Genomic DNA, 17,756 nt, shown 5'->3' with positions numbered 1-17,756 from the left:
CATAACTGTATTTCCCCTATTCTGTTTCAGTTTCATTTTATTTTCATTTTCACCTTTCCCATGTATGAGTGATGTGTGTGTGTGTGTGTGTGTGTGTGTATGTATTTGTTTAGATGAGTTATGTGTTTGTATTTTAGTTAAATAAACTGTTTGTGTACATTCTTGCGAGTTGATCCTGGTCTGCTTGTAAATCAACGTACATGTAACGATGTGAGCTCAGCTCCATGCTAAGAAAGAGTTATTTTTGTGTGGTCATGAAAAATATCCTTTCTGAGAGTTGATAGACGATCAATACTGCGTGTTTACTGGACGAACAGATAAACTGATTGTAATATTAATTCAGCTACATCAAGTTGATTCTATCAACCAATCCAAATGTTCATGATTAATTATAACGAGTTATGATTCATTATTCATGTTTCCCTTTTAATGACATGGTGACTGTGGTATATTTTGATCAATAATCTCATTCATGTTTCTAGAAGATTTCACTTCAAATCTATACCTATATGAGTAATATTATTATGAATGAATCATAATTCCCTTATGATCATTCCCTACAGTAGACATTGTGAGCTCAAACAAGACGTTGTATTACGATTTTAATAATGGAGAATTTATTCAAACAAATAATCTAGTTATTTGTCATTATCTAAATTATAACGGATGTCAAGCGCGACTGATTTCATTATACATTTCCGTACAGAGTAATGTAGAAATAGGACTGTTTAATTTAATTCCTAGCTCACACATGCTGTTTCCCTTACAAATAATGGTAATGTACACGACACTTTAACCCGTGCAGTGTACATTTATCATATTAAATACGCTACACATCAGGCCGGTTTCCACCTGCTTTCAGATGCAGTTTTGTGGTCAGTCGAGACACATGGCTGTTTCCTCCTGGTCACTTTAATGCATCTTCTGTGAGCAATTATGATTCCTGTAGAGGAGAGAGTCTCCTTTTCATTAAGTCACGTTTGTGTGTTAATACATGATAATAAACCAAGACAAAGAAATCATGGAAAAACCGTCCCAGATGTATCTGAAATTCTCTGTTATTTTAGTTGAGTAGTTGTGTTTCCGATGTGTTTGTGTGTCTTCTGTCTGCTGTATATCAGACACACTAAATAACATCTGTGAGATCTCATTCTTGTGTGTGTGTGATGAAAGACACAAATGTGATGTGGTCACATGTGTTTTTGACTACACATGTAGTTCTTTGTGATCCTATCACAAAACATTTTGGCACTTGTTTCCACCTGTTTTTAGGGCTGACCACTTGTGATCATATCACCAAAAATGCATCCTAATGCAAGACAGCTGAAGAGACCGTTCTAACACACTCTGATTCTGTTCTTTACTGTTCTGATTACAAATGTATCTGCACACATATGTCTATGAGATGAACTTATGGGTGCATAGACTACATTTTGAACATTGAATTATATCCAAGGGTGTGTCTTAGCATTTAGGGACATTTACTAGAATGTGTCTGCTGTACTGAAAATATTTATATAATATAAATATCAAGATAGTTTTATCGCCCAACCCCTACTATCATGTTAAATAAAGTCAATGCACAACCAAATGAGTCATTCAGACACAGGTATAGTATTCCTATTATGATATAAACTACATCACTTCAATTAAAAAGTATTTCCTGCACAATATTAATAGATTTTATGGCTTGAGAAAGGTAAATGTGTGTGTCTGTGTGTTCGTATGAGTGTGTTTGAGAGTGTGTGTGTGTGTGTGCATGTGTGTGATTGTGTCTCGGCCACAAGGTTGCGTTGGCTCATGTAGCCCACATGCCCGGCCACCGCATGCCTAAACAGGTTTTGTTCGGCGGGTAGAGGGGTCTAAGTGGGCGCGGCACGAGATGGAGTGATGTGGTACAGGAGGATGTGGAGCTGACTGGACTTGCCGATGGCTGGTACCAGCGGTGTCAAGATCGGCCTCTTTGGAGGAGGTTTGTGAAGGATGCTGCTGGCCAGTTGGAGGCAGTCGCCCTCCACCAACAACGGAGCGCAGAGGAGCAACACTCACAACAACGAGAAGTGTTTCGGGTGGCTAAAGCACAGCAAGTTGGCACAGTAGGGGGCACAGGTGGTGCATCAGCCAGTCATCGCAGTCAGTCGACCCGTGTCACCTGTTGGATCGGTCCCGTGACCTCCTGCCAGCGGGCGTTCAACATTTCACGTGACCTTAACGTGCACATAGCCTAGCACAAGCATTGTGGTGACGTCACCGCCACTTAGTGTGTGTGTGTGTGTGTCTAACAGTATCAGTGAACACAAGTGTTATCATTTATAAAAGTGTGTTTATTATGAAATGATAAGATGTGAGTATTTCATGTATTTGACTATATAGAACATAAAGAAGTGATTTAATGCAGTTACACATATAGAGTATATACTGTAGATATAACAACAAGAAAATTAAAACTAAACAACATCCCAGTAAACAAGAATCTCACAGAATGACACAATATGGCTTGTTTCTCAGTTCATTGATTTCTTCTTTAAGCTCTTTCACTTCTTCAGTTTTTTCATCTTTGAAGTGTTGAAAAAGTTTTTCCAGTAATTCACGTTGTTTTTGATGTTCTTCGAGCATCTCTTTGAGTTCTTGAACATGTTTCCCTTTTCTCTCTCTGAAATAATTTAATTCTTCTGCTTGTTTTCTGGCTTCATCTTCATGTTTCCTCTTCATCTTCTGCATTTCTTCTTCATGTTTCTGTTTCATTTCTTCACGCTGTTTTTCTTCTCTTTCTCTTCTGTCTCTCTCCTCTTTATCTCTTCTCTTGATCTCTGTCTCTCGCTCTTGTTTCAGATCTTCAATCTTTTTCTCCCATTTCTTTCTCTCTTCTTCTCGTCTTTCATCATCCTCTCGTTTTCTTCTCTCCCACTCCTCTTTCATCTTTCGTTCCTGCTGTTCATAATGTCTTTTCATTTCATCTTTCATCTGTTCATATTCTCTCTCTTTCTGTTCTCTCTCTCTTCTGTCTTGTAGTCTCTCGTCCTCTCTCTTCTGTCTTTCTTCTTCTCTCTCTCTGTCAAATGTCTTTCTCATGTTCTCCAGTTCTTCTTGTTTTTCTCTCAGCTGTTTCTCGTGTCTCTCTCTTCTCTTTCTTTCCTCTTCCTCTCTTTTACTCATCTGTCTTTTCTTTTCATCCTCCCATTCTCTCTGTTGTCCTTTAACATCCTCTTGAATCTCTTTTCTGTCATTTTCAGCCTCTTTTATTTTTCTCTCCCATTCTTTTCTTTCTTTCTCTTCTTGTATTTTCCTCTTTCGTTCATCTGAATCTCTCTTTTTTCTTTCCTCTTCTTGTTTTAGTTTTAATTCTGTTATGATTCGTTCTTGCTCATTTTTAATCTTTTCTTGATCGTGTTTGTATTTCTCTTCTTTCTTTCTATCTTCTTCTTCTCTTTCTTTCTGCTGTTTTTCATACTGTGATCTCTGATTTTCAATCTCTCTCTTCATGTCTTCTATTGTTTTATTATATTCATCTTTCTGTTGTTTTTCCTCTTCTGATCGTTTCTGATCCTCCATCTCTCGTTTCTTCTGTTCTGTTTTTTCTTTCTCTTCAAACAGTTTTCTGACATTTTCCTCTTTTTCTCTGAACTTGTTCTCCATCTGCACTCTTTCCTCTTCTTTCTTTTGTTTCTCTTCCTCCAGTCTCTTCATCATGTCTTTCATTTCCATCTCATATTTGACTTTTAATTCCTCTTTCTGAGCCTGAATTTCTCTCTCTTTCTCTTCTAATATTTCCTCCATTCTCTTTTTAATGGACATCTCTGCCTCCTCAAACATGTCATTAGTGAAGTATCTGTTTGTGTTGTTGCTGATCATCTGCTCTATCATGTTCAACAGATGTGAGACTTGAGTTCGGTCTCGTTCTTCTCTGTTATTAAAGACCAGGTATCTGTTTCCACAGTCTCTGATCAGTTTCTTGAGATCTGCACTCTTCTCTATGAATGACTGTATAGATGTTTTTCCCAACTCATCTCCTCTAGTGAACAGAACAATACTGAACTGAGCAGCTTTTGGACCAAAGATCTTCTTTATCAGATCTACAGTGTCCATCTCCTCCTGAGTAAACCTTCCCAAACTCAACACGATGATGAAGACATGAGGTCCAGGTGCTGACAGTGAAACACATGTCATGATTTCATCCACCACTTGTTCTTTTGACAGTGACGTGTCAAACAGTCCTGGAGTATCTACAACAGCTACTGATTTACCATCAACTTCACCAACTCCCTTCTGACAAACACTCGTCACTGAAACTGAGCTGAGTTCAGTATCAAACTCTTCTCTCCCTAGAATAGTGTTTCCTGTTGCACTCTTTCCACTTCCTGTCCTCCCGATCAGCACAAATCGCAAACACTTCAGATCTTGTGATTCACCTTCAGCACCTGAAACACATGTTGAACTGAAGAATTAAAAACATGTTTTGAGATTCCTGCAGATTCATATTCATGATGTTTTACTCATTTGACAGAGGGTGTGTTTTGGGTAGTTTAAAGGGAAGGGTCTCTTGGATCAATATGCTTAAACAATCATATATACATATAAACTGGAAATCTATAACTAATTGAAATAAAATCCTGATGAATATAATTCAACATGTGATTATTCTCAAATTGTAAACTGCTAACACACATTTATATATTACTATAACACAAAATAGGTATTATATTTAACATTTTCTGAAGTAAATCTCACATTATATCTCTCTGATATTTTGGTGGATAGATTTGGCTAGGGCCAAAACCCCATGTTGGTGTAGATGGTTGCCACAATGTTTCTATCTGGTTGCTTTGTGGATCTCACTATTACAATCCCTAGATATTGTTGGGGTCCTTTTCAGTTTATACATTTTTTAGCTTTCATCTCTCAAAACAACAATAAATGTCATGGTTACGGTCATAACCTCCGTTCCCTGAGGGAGGGAACGAGATGTTGTGTCAATTGTAGTGACACAAGGGGTCTGTAAAGGAATCAATGGAAAGGAGGAGGCGAGAACAGACTTGACAATATAAATCATATTTTAATAGTAAACTTAAAACAAGGACACAAACATACATATGACGGACATGCCCGTAATTCTCTCTCTCCCGCACGATCCTCCGCAGTCGACCTTTAAACCTCAGAGGCTTGATTAGCCTAATACGGGACCGGGTGTGTATGATCACGACCCGGCCCTGCCCTCCGGCATGCCACAGGGTCTTTCTTGAGAGCCTTATGTGCCTCTGAACTTGATAAAAGGCCAATGTCAAATTGGCAGACAGAATTTGCATGCCCCACCCCTGGACCTACGGGTATAAAGGGAAGTCTGTCATTCAGGATTTGCACTGAGGAGCCAATAATAAGGTTACGGCATGTTACAGTGGTAGGAATAGTATCATGGAAAGGGGGACACAACGTCTCATTCCCTCACTCAGGGAACGGAGGTTACGACAGTAACCATGATGTTCCCCTTCTGTCACTCACTCGACGTTGTGTCGATTGTAGTGACACAAGTTTAAAAACGCCATGCACTAAACTGTGACTGCTGAGACAGGTGCAAGCAGGCTTGTTGCGTGCTAGAAGGAGCTGTGTCAGCCGCACATAACCCTCCCCAACGCCCCCAAAAAGTGTCATAACCACTCTTAGGTTCCCAGTCCCTGCACAGGAAGGTGGTGACCAGCCATGGGAGCAAGCCAGCCGTGGCCTTTTCTCTCTCTATGTTTCGCGTCATAGAGTTAAAAAGCGGCTAGGGCTATCTTAACTCTATATATGCATTGGGGAGGGCATCCTTTTCCGTTCCTATTCTTTCAGGGGGAAAAGGCTCTGTGAAGACCACGATCTACCCAGACTGGGGGGAGAAAATTAGTGGCCAAGACACACGGGGGTTGTCAAGCCACCCGTGGACATGGTGTGGTGGTAGATCCGGCCTAGCAAGGGAGGAGTTGCTACAGACACGGCGACCGTGGGGCAAAAGGGCCTGCCCAAGGGAGACGCAGAGTCAGGGGACCGTACTGCGGCAACTACATCACAGGGAGTTGCCTAAGGTGGGAACTATGCCTGTGGGGCCCAAGCCCAACACGGAGCACTTGACTAGTGGTGGGTCTGGCGGAAAATTCCTCCGCTGAACTCGCCGGACAGAGAGCCGGGGAGGAAAAAATATCCAGGAAGCGAGTTTAGTGGCTAACCTGGGAGAGAAGGCACACTGGATCAACTTGGTGAAGGGCGCAAGTTCAAGCGGAAACACCCGGTCGGTTGTTCTGTGTTACCTATTTCTTCAGGCTTGGACCTGACAAGACACGGGACGAGACCAACTCAACCCTGAGGTTGTAGAACCTAGAAAAGTTGTTGGGTGTTACCCAGCCCTCTGCTCTGCAGATGTCTGCTAGGGAGGTGCTGTGGGCTAGTACCCACGAGGATACCACACTCCTTGTAGAGTGTGCTCGAACCTGCATGGGGCCAGGCACGGCCTGGGTGTGATAGGCTAGTGCAATAGCGTCAACGATCCAGTGGGCTAACCCCTGTTTGGAGATGGTGTTCCCTTACCGCCGTCCGCCAAAGCAGACAAAGAGCTGCTCAGAGCATCTATAACCCTGCGCGCAGTCCAAAAAGATACGCAAAGCATGTACCGGACACAGCAATGAAGAGGCTGGGTGTGCCTCCTCCTGGGGCAGCTTCACTTGCAGGTTCACGACCTGGTCCCGAAACGGGGTCATAGGAACCTTGGGCACATAGCCCATTTATTGTTGTTTTGAGAGATGAAGGCAAAAAATGTATAAACTGAAAAGACATGGAGGTTCCAGACGTCTGGGCGCGGGTGCCAGAGGATGCCCCGTCCCTGAGAAAGAAGGTCCATCCTCAAGGGAATTTGCCAGGGAGGTGCTGTCGTGAGGAGTGTGAGATCAGAGAACCAAGTCTGAGTGGGCCAGTAAGGAGCCACTAAGGTGACCTGTTCCTTATCCTCCCTGACCTTGCACAGCACCAGTGCAAGAAGGCTAACTGGGGAAAATGCGTACTTGCACAGCCCCTGGGGCCAGCTGTGTGCCAACGTGTCTGTACCGAGCGGGGCCTCCGTACCAGAGCAGGCAGTGGGAATTGTGCTGAGAGGCAAAGAAATCTATCTGTGCCTTGCCGAAGCGGTCCCAGATCAGCTGGACCACCTGGGTGTGGAGCCTCCACTCTCCGCTGAGCGTGACCTGTCTCGACAGCATGTCCACTGTCGTGTTGTGGTTGACTCCAAAGGAGGAGATGGCGGACGAGTTGTGACATATGACGGAAGCATACGCCGCCTTGGCAATTTATGTATGCTACCGCGGCGGTGCTGTCTGAACGGATCAAGACGTGCTTGCCCTGGATTAGTGGGAGAAATCTCCACAGGGCAAGGTATACAGCTGACAACTTGAGGCAGTTGATGTGCCAATGCAGGCGGGGCCCCGTCCAGGACCAAACCCTGTTGCGAGGCGTCTTTGGTGACCACGACACGTCTAGAGACCTGCTGCAGGGGGACTCCTTTCCGCAGAAGCAGAGGTCTGTCCAAGGGTTGAAAGTCTGATGGCAGGAAGGGGTGATTTTCACAAGGTATGTGCCGCGGCGCCATGCCCATCTCGGGACTCAAGTCTGAAGCCAGTGCTGAAGGGGTCTCATATGCATCAACTCGGCGCAACCACAGCCGAGGATGCCATATACCCCAGGAGCCTCCGGAACTGCTTGAGAGGAATCACTGTGTCTGGCTTGAAGCGAGCGAGGCACCTGAGCACTGACTGTGCATGCTTTTTCGTGAGGCGTGCTGACATTGAGACTGAGTCTAACTCCAGACTGAGAAAAGAGATGCTCTGAACCGGAGAGAGCTTGCTCTTTCCCCAGTTGACCTGAAGCCCCAAGCGGCTGAGGTGTGCGAGCACCTGGTCCCTGTGGGCGCATAGTAACTCTCAAGAGTGTGCGAGAATGAGCCAGTCGTCGAGGTAATTGAGTATGCGGATGCCCACTTCCCGTAGCGGGGCAAGGGCCCTCTGCCTCGAACGCGAATCGTAAGAAGGGTCAGTGTTGAGGCAGAATGGAGACGTGAAAGTACACATCCTTCAGGTCTACCGCCACGAACCAATCTTGATGCCGAACGCAGGTGAGAATTTGCTTCTGCGTGAGCATCTTGAACGGGAGTCTGTGTGATGTCTGGTTGAGAACTCGCAGGTCCAATATTAGCCTCAACCCACCATCTTTTTTGGGTACGATGAAGGGCTGTAGAAACCCTTCTTCATCTCGGCTGGAGGGACAGGCTCTATCGTGTCTTTGCGTAGCAGGGTAGCAATTTCTGCTCGCAAGGTGCTGCCGTTTTTGCCATGCATAGAAGTGGAGTGAATACTGCCGAAACGAGGCGGGAGCCTGGCAAACTGAATCGCTTAGCCGAGTCAGTTGGTGTTGGCCAGCCAACGCGACAGGCTGGTTAGCGTAATCCACGCGTTTAAGCTCCGTGCGAGGGGCACTAAGGGGACGATAATTTCGTGCGTACCCTGTTTTGGAATCGCAGTGGGGTGGAGCAGGTAATAATGTGTCGGGAGGCAAAATCGCATCCCGAGGCTTGGGTGCTGAGAAAAGCACTTACCTTGATCCACGCACCCGGCAGGGGGCAGGATATAGACAGAGGAGGGGGTCACTTTGGGATCGGGACTACCCAGGTGCAGATCTTTCAGTGCCTTGGCGGACCTGCAGGAGAGGGTTATGGCTGTGAGCGGCGCCCTGACCCGCGGAACCAATCCAGTAGCCATGAGGGGGGGACTGAAGTTTCCAGTCCAGTCTCGCGCTCACGGCGGCCAGGGAAAGCAAAGCGGATATCAGCACGTCAGCCTTAGACTGGTCGAGCAGACCCGAAGATGGTAGCCCAGATGAGTCGTCAGCATGAGACGCCGCTGTAACGCTCTCCGATGCAGCAGCGATTCGTCATCCAATTCCGGGAGCTCAAGAGAGAATGCCGGCTGGCTGCGAAGCAAGCCGCACTCATCCCAAGCTGGAACGGAGGCAAGAAAGCGTACCGGGAGCCGGTGGGGATTTTCCCAGCGAAACTGAGCCCGTCGTGCTCCCCAAATCCCCTTCATCGCCAGCCAGGTCATCCTCAATCCCATGGGAAGAAGGAACGACATGGGGGGGGGGCGCTGAAGTGGCTTTCTCACTTGAGAAAAGAAAGCCGCGACCGCAATGTTGCCATGGCTATGTTCTCGCACTGAGAATATGAACTATTCATAAAAATGCTGCCTGCGTGTGATCGCAACCCAGGCACACGAGGCAGCTTTTATGACCGTCAGAATAGGAGACATGCTACACATGGCAGAGGGAAACCCATGAGGGAAAAAACACACACAGACATGCAGGAATAAGCAGATAACTATGACACAAAGTCTACGATAATTCAGATCACCGCTCTGTATAATTGTGGTGAGAAGAATATAATTCTTTCTCATTGTGCACACGTTCTTATATATAAGGAGCAGTACTGCTGCTCCCTACATGCTGAATGCAGACTTTGTAGAGCAGCAACTCCCTAGGGAGGCACCATTTTACCCGTGGGGACCCATAAAAATTCCAGTGACTGCCCTTCCCCAGACATTATAAGTTACAGATGGGCTGATAGCGGTCGTGTAACACAGCTCACTCCCGCACATCTCCCGTCAGACAACTGCTTTGTGCCCAAAAGACAATTGTTCTGGTGGATATGAGTCTGATAGATCAAATTCCTATATCTGGGACTTTTTGTGTAATTTTGAGTGGAATGAAAGTTTATGTTCATCCCGTGATACCTCCTTGCCAAGCACCATATGGACACCGTTTATAACCATAGCAACAGCTGCGACTCACACCGAAAGACTCTTTTATATTATATATTTAAAAATTATATATACAGTTATGAGCTTAAGTTTACATAACCTGGCAGAATTTGTAAGATGTGTATCATATTTTTAAGAAAACATGAGAAACACATTCTTCTATTTTTAATGGGGTTAAAATTAAACCATTTATCATCACAGAATTGTGTTTTCTTTTTTACTCCTGATGATAACTGAATATAACAGGCTAGATGTTAAAAAACATATTATATGCACAAATACATTTCCTAAAATATCGACTAGGTTATTTATGCTCCTATTTTAAATGCATTCTTACCAGATAATCTATATATGGTATTGATTTAAAAATGATTGGACTCATATAATAGAAAAGAACATGAGTTTTTGGAATGTCATAATGACTTTAAATGACGAGAAGCAGCAATGTCTCTATGAAACGTCTCGTGTTCCTTTGCTGTAACCCTTGTTCCCTGAAAAAGCGTAACGAGATGCTGCGCTTGATTCAGCGCTTTGGGAACATCTTTTAGGAGTGACCAGCTGTGAATATGTGTGCAACACATCAATGAAATTAAATAGAATTTATAGCCTCTGTTGGTGACATCATCAGAATGCGGCAGTACCAGGGCTATAAATAGATCGCCACAGGTGCATCGTCAGGTCTTTCGTCTTCAGACCACACTGTGATGTGTTGTGCTTCTCAAGCCTATCAAACTCTTTATTTTCCTCCGATAGGATTTTTTGTCAGGCAGTGTGCAGAAATCTTTTTCTTCTTTCTTCTGTCACTTAAGTGTGAAAGACAAAGAGAAAAATTAGCAATAAACAAAGCAAATAGTGTGTGTTTCCCTGTTTACGTCATATGGCTGAATCGGACACACACCAGATTTGCTCCTTTTTGTTTGGGGGAAGAGCACGCTGCTCTTGCATTGGAGCAAGGCGAGTGTGAGCATTATGAGCTGTTCACAGTGAAGATGCTGCGCGCTCGTCTAGCTTACTTACAAGAGCCAGCACCCCCCATTCCATCATGGGGCTAACGTATGGATCTGGCTGAGGAGCGAGAGACAGATCCGTCCCTATCACTCGCTCCCTCTCCAGATCCAGCTGGTCCCTTGCGTGTTCTCGAAGCGAAAGACTTCCACTCCTAAAAGACGTCCCCAAAGCGCTGAATCGCACAGCATTAAGTGCAGCTTTTGATAAGGGAACTACACTTCAGTGATCAGAAACAAATATAATATTATCCTAGATGAGATTATTTGAATGTTTCTTCAGTTTTTAATGTCTGTCAATAAATTCATGATTTTAAAAACCCTTGACTGTTTCCAATTTTTCTTGTATTTTTTTTAGTGTGGGATTGTAATTTTTGGGAAGATAAAAGAAAATGCACTTTTGGGGGCCTGTGTATCTCAGCGAGTTTTGATGCTGACTATCACCCCTGGAGTCATGAGTTTGAATCCAGGGTGTGTTGAGTGACTCCAGTCAGGTCTCCTTAGCAACCAAATTGGCACGGTTGCTAGGGAGGGTAGAGTCACATGGGGTAACCTCCTCGTGATCGCTATAATGTGGTTCTTGCTCTTGGTGGGGCGTGTGGTGAGTTTTGCATGGATGCCGCAGAGAATAGCGTGAAGCCTCCACATGCGCTACGTGTCTGTGGTAACACGCTCAACAAGCCACATGTTAAGATGCCCGTATTGACGGTATCAGACGCGGAGGCAACTGAGATTCGTTCTCCACCACCTGGATTGAGGCGAGTCAGTACACCACCACGAGGATTTAGAGCGCATTGGGAATTGGGCATTCCAAAAAACAAAACAAAAATGCACTGTTAATGTCATTTTTACAACATATAATTAAAATAGACAAATAATTAGAATGCAGGACACTGCTTATGGCTTTAGGGATGCAGGACAAAACTTCCAGTTTCGGGACAGTTTTGCAAAATGTGTGACAGGTGGTCATTGACCTGTAGAGGAATTATCTCATAGGGCACATCCTCTTTTCCTTCCATCATAGTTCCTCCCTTTATTAAATCCTCCTTCAGTATTAAATGAGCACAGAACATTCAAATCAATATATATCTGTAAAAGGGAATGTCTTTGCTCAATCAAGCATCACTTTAAAGTGCCGTCTTTTCACAGTTGCATTACATTACTGCACTGAAGAGATCTGACATTATGTTGAAGCTTGATTAAAGCTGTTGAAGTACATGACAACTATCATTTACTTAAACCACACATGCAAAATATGAATTTAAACTGTTGTGCCAGATGTGAAGGTGAATTTATGTACATTTATCAGAATCCATAGTATTCTCAAGCTGATGAGTCACACAGAACGAACAATGCTTACATAAGCAAAGAGTGAAAAAACAATCCCCAGCAGACAACAGTTATCCTCCCCCTAGAACATCTATATGTACATCGGCCATGTCATGTAATTCATTTGATAAAAATGTAAATCAATTGACAGCCCTATTTATCATTATGAATGATCAGCATAAAAGTTGTAAACCTGTTGATTATGATATCCAGCATGTGACGGGTTTGTTCTGTTTTGAATCAAGGCTTGTTGATTCATATAAAATCAGAAATGGTCCTATAGAAGAAATGTTATATAGTAAATCTACTCACCGTATCTCAGAAGCTTCTCTTGTAGTTCTTTGATTTCATTCTCCATTCTCTTCAGTTCTTCTTTATATTTCTCCTCTGTTTCATCTATTCCTCTCTTCTCTTGAGCTCTCACACACATCTGAAGTGAATAGGGTTCAGTCTTCATGTTCTCTATATAATCCAGCAGTTCTGGGATCTGTTTGGTGTTGTCATGTTTATTTAATCCCATCACTTTGTGTCGACCTCCACAGAGACTCTGAGAATTTATGATAGATTTAGCAAGATCAATCAAAGGTTCATTAACAGGGATTCTAGAGGTGAAAAGCACCATGAAGTGATCTCTTGAATAAAATATCTTCTGGATCATCTCTATTTCTGCTCTTTCTTCATCAGTGAGTGGACCAACAGGAATAATGAGGAGGAAAACATGAACTCCAGGATCACAGAGAGACACAGAGTGGAGAGATTGACGCATCACTTCCTCTTCTGAGAGCTGAGAAAGTGCTGGAAGCTCCACCAGAGTGATCAGACGTCCACACACCTCCCCTTCTCTCTTCACACACTCTGAACTGGATCTTTGTCCTGATGTTGAAGTCTTTATCCCTCTTATGAGTTTTGATACGGAGGTCTTCAGATCTGCATCACTTCCACACAACACCAGGTTCAGTTTGTGTTTTCGAGGCCAGCTAATCTTCGACACTGAAAAAGATAAAAGTCAATTATTTGAATAGATGAACAAAAGTTCTTCATGGATTTATCTTGTAATAATCTCTAGCCTGTGTCACTCCACTCACAGATATACTGACTACAGCTAATGAACTGATATCATTATTAGTAACAGACTGTTATTTACTCTTTGTATTAAAGTGCATTCACATCAGACTAACTTACATTTAAATCAGTGACGTTACACAGATGCCATCCTCATGAGGTCATTAGATATGTCGGGTGAGTAACTAAAGCAATATTATAAGAATATATTTCAAATAAAATGTGAATGTACATAAACTACCATCACAATATAAAAACAGTTGAATACATGGCTGTCGTATGTATTTTTATTTTAAAAGTGTTGAATAGGGATGCACAATATATTGAATTTCTGGAAATATTGCAACAGTTGTGATACACATATCTCAAGGGCTTGTGAGGTGCTGCAGGGTCGAGATATTCCCCGTTCATTTTCTCCATTGTCATATCAACATTTTTACTTCTATCCTTTTATTCAGTATAACAGCACTCTTCATTGTGGAATTTGGCTTAAATTTTATATTATTATTTAATTGTTTTTTTTAAATATTTTTACTGCAGTCAATATTGCATTTTACTATACAGTTAAAATATATTTCTGTGACAATTTCTTTGATTTTATGCGTCAAGCTTCTTTTTTTCCTTTTTTTAAAGCATGCTGTTGACCGAAGCGTGACTTCTCCAGATAAATATTAAGATAAATGGTGCAGTGTGATCATTAAAGCACACATGATATGATTTAATTCTACATTTAGTTTACATGTGCTGCAGTCTTCACAGTGGATGAATGCTCTTCTCTGTTTTCTGTCACAGCACAAATGATTCTCATTGTCTGTGTAGTTTGGGAGTTTTGAGAAGTGGTTGGATTTACACATTCACATTAATTAATTATTTTCATCTGGTAACACTCATTACAATGCAAATGCATCTCTGGCAGTCAAGTGAACTCAGGTGCACTTGTACACACAATAAAAATAATAACTAGATATTATTAAATATTAAAATTTTCTGAAGAGAATGTGAGGGGTGCTTTCAGTGGCAAAACTCGTCACCACAATATCCCATTAATGGCCACAGTACACTTTATTGAGTCCACCCTTATATGTCTATCATGTCCTGGTGCCACAGCCTGATCTCATATTCATACAAACCTATTTTAATGTTTAACAATACATATGTGTACACTTGGACAGCACTAAAATATAAAAATGTTCATGTATTTACAGATTTAGAAATGAAAAATATTTACAAATCCATTAACACTTATATATTTATATATTAGGGCTGTCAATTGATTAACATTTTTAATCGAATTAATTACATGGTGTCCCGATTAATTAATCGCGATTAATCATATATACAAATATTTGCTGAGAAAGCCCCTCATATAACAATAATTCAATATATAATGATGAAATAATTATACATAGTTATCTTTAAATATTTAAAATTATATATATATATATATATTATATATATATATATATATATATATATATATATATATATATATATATATATATATATATATATATATATTTTGCCGGTCCTTCTTACCCCTGCCCCAAATGGGACTCGACCTACAGTGAGGAAAATAAGTATTTGAACACCCTGCTATTTTGCAAGTTCTCCCACTTAGAAATCATGGAGGGGTCTGAAATTGTCATCGTAGGTGCATGTCCACTGTGAGAGACATAATCTATAAAAAAAAAATCCAGAAATCACAATGTATGATTTTTTAACTATTTATTTGTATGATACAGCTGCAAATAAGTATTTGAACACCTGAGAAAATCAATGTTAATATTTGGTACAGTAGCCTTTGTTTGCAATTACAGAGGTCAAACGTTTCCTGTAGTTTTTCACCAGGTTTGCACACACTGCAGGAGGGATTTTGGCCCACTCCTCCACACAGATCTTCTCTAGATCAGTCAGGTTTCTGGGCTGTCCCTGAGAAACACGGAGTTTGAGCTCCCTCCAAAGATTCTCTATTGGGTTTAGGTCTGGAGACTGGCTAGGCCACGCCAGAACCTTGATATGCTTCTTACAGAGCCTCTCCTTGGTTATCCTGGCTGTGTGCTTCGGGTCATTGTCATGTTGGAAGACCCAGCCTCGACCCATCTTCAATGCTCTAACTGAGGGAAGGAGGTTGTTCCCCAAAATTTCGCAATACATGGCCCCGGTCATCCTCTCCTTAATACAGTGCAGTCAGCCCTGTCCCATGTGCAGAAAAACACCCCCAAAGCATGATGCTACCACCCCCATGCTTCACAGTAGGGATGGTGTTCTTGGGATGGTACTCATCATTCTTCTTCCTCCAAACACGGTTAGTGGAATTATGACCAAAAAGTTCTATTTTGGTCTCATCTGACCACATGACTTTCTCCCATGGCTCCTCTGGATCATCCAAATGGTCATTGGCAAACTTAAGACGGGCCTTGACATGTGCTGGTTTAAGCAGGGGAACCTTCCATGCCATGCATGATTTCAAACCATGACGTCTTAGTGTATTACCAACAGTAACCTTGGAAACGGTGGTCCCAGCTCTTTTCAGGTCATTGACCAGCTCCTCCCCTGTAGTTCTGGGCTGATTTCTCACCTTTCTTAGGATCATTGAGACCCCACGAGGTGAGATCTTGCATGGAGCCCCAGTCCGAGGGAGATTGACAGTCATGTTTAGCTTCTTCCATTTTCTAATGATTGCTCCAACAGCGGACCTTTTTTCACCAAGCTGCTTGGCAATTTCCCAGTAGCCCTTTCCAGCCTTGTGGAGGTGTACAATTTTGTCTCTAGTGTCTTTGGACAGCTCTTTGGTCTTGGTCATGTTAGTAGTTGGATTCTTACTGATTGTATGGGGTGGACAGGTGTCTTTATGCACCTAATGACCTCAAATAGGTGCATCTAATTTAGGATAATAAATGGAGTGGAGGTGGACATTTTAAAGGCAGACTAACAGGTCTTTGAGGGTCAGAATTCTAGCTGATAGACAGGTGTTCAAATACTTATTTGCAGCTGTATCATACAAATAAATAGTTAAAAAATCATACATTGTGATTTCTGGATTTTTTTTTTAGATTATGTCTCTCACAGTGGACATGCACCTACGATGACAATTTTAGACCCCTCCATGTTTTCTAAGTGGGAGAACTTGCAAAACAGCAGGGTGTTCAAATACTTATTTTCCTCACTGTATGTCTCCAGCGTGGGAGGCGGGTATGCTAACGAAGAGGCTAAAGACTACAGCCTCTAGCATCAGTCGCTAGTGCACCTCTTCAGGTCAGGAGAGTGAGGTTTATACACACTACACACTATCTACCAGCTGTCTCCCATTACATATACATGTGTACTTCCTGCTCAGCTACTGTTCGGACGCTCTTGCTTACTGCTCCGCGCTTTGCTCTATCGCTTTTATATTTTCATATTTTATCTCCTTTTATCAACTATTTTTAACTAATTTTAACTTAAACAAATCGGCACAGTGCTCAAAAGCTTGGGCTACTACAAAAAAAAATAAAAATAAAAAAAATCTTTATCCGACCAGCCTCCCACTGAAAGTTTTCATTCCAGGGAAGGGAAAACACAACTGCCTACATTCAAAAGGATAAGAGAAAATGCCTCTTCTGGAATCTACTTGCTGCACTAACTGCCACAGACTTTTACAAAGGATTGCAGTTCTTGAAACAAAGTTATTTACAGGACCACCAAACCAGACGGAACACACAACAGAGCTTCGTCATGGACGCCATCAGCATACAGCCGGTGAGTCCCATGAATCTAGTGCTCCTCGACAGGCCATACTGAGTGTAGAGAAACAAGCCGATCGACTTACAAATCGATGGCAAAAACAGGGAGCGAGACCAAAAGGCACTCGAGACATCAGATTGTCACGAGAATCTCGTATTGCCGCAGTAGCATCCTCTACCCCAGATACGGCTCTGACAAGGATTGCAAACACTGGTTTCCTACCACCACCTATACATCTTGAGAACAGATTTGAAGTATTAATGAATGAGGAATCCCCAAATGTGATGAATGTGATAGAACACAGACTGAATCAGCCAGGAGCTAACACTGATGTGAACTGGCGCTCAAGGTCGAGCAGACAGCGGCATTCAGCTCAGAGCGCAGCCGGGCCCAGGACTCTGATAGTGGGTGACTCCATAATCAGAAACATTAGCAGCAGGGATACAACTACATGCTGCCTTCCACAAGCAACAACCTCGGATGTAAACAGGGAACTTCAGAACATTCTGATGAAACATAAGACTGCAAATCGACTCATCATTCATGTGGGGAAGAATGATATTCATAAAGAGCAGTCAGAACTCCTTAAGAAGGATTTCAATGAACTTTTTGAAACACTTAAAAGACTGAAAGTTCAAACATTCATCAGTGGACCACTTCCAGCAAGAGGAACAAACAGGTTTTCACGGTTGCTTGGGCTTAATACATGGCTGCAAAAAACCTGCAATATAAAAGGAGTAAACTTCATTGACAACTTCAATCTTTTCTGGAGTCAGAGGCAACTGTTTCGACAGGATGGCCACCACCCAGACAA

At 42.5% G+C, this 17,756-nt stretch overlaps 1 protein-coding gene across 1 annotated transcript in view; it reads right to left on the bottom strand.

The window, feature by feature from the left end:
* Positions 1-633: 633 nt before the first annotated feature.
* The window catches only part of LOC127647571 (myosin-11-like), a 92,144-nt gene continuing 75,021 nt past the window's right edge, over positions 634-17,756 (bottom strand). The window contains exons 6-7 of the mRNA XM_052131895.1: positions 12,470-13,147; positions 634-4,418 (exon numbers count right to left, since the gene is read on the bottom strand). Coding sequence (XP_051987855.1) covers positions 2,476-4,418; positions 12,470-13,147 — 2,621 coding nt within the window. The 3' untranslated portion in view covers positions 634-2,475. The remainder of the gene's footprint in view (positions 4,419-12,469; positions 13,148-17,756) is intronic.

This window comes from Xyrauchen texanus, chromosome 8 (genome assembly GCF_025860055.1).
Source record: "Xyrauchen texanus isolate HMW12.3.18 chromosome 8, RBS_HiC_50CHRs, whole genome shotgun sequence".
In the NCBI taxonomy this organism is placed as follows: domain Eukaryota; kingdom Metazoa; phylum Chordata; class Actinopteri; order Cypriniformes; family Catostomidae; genus Xyrauchen; species Xyrauchen texanus.
The sequence above is the reverse complement of the archived record's forward strand: the minus strand, read 5'-3'. Positions and strand labels throughout refer to the sequence as shown.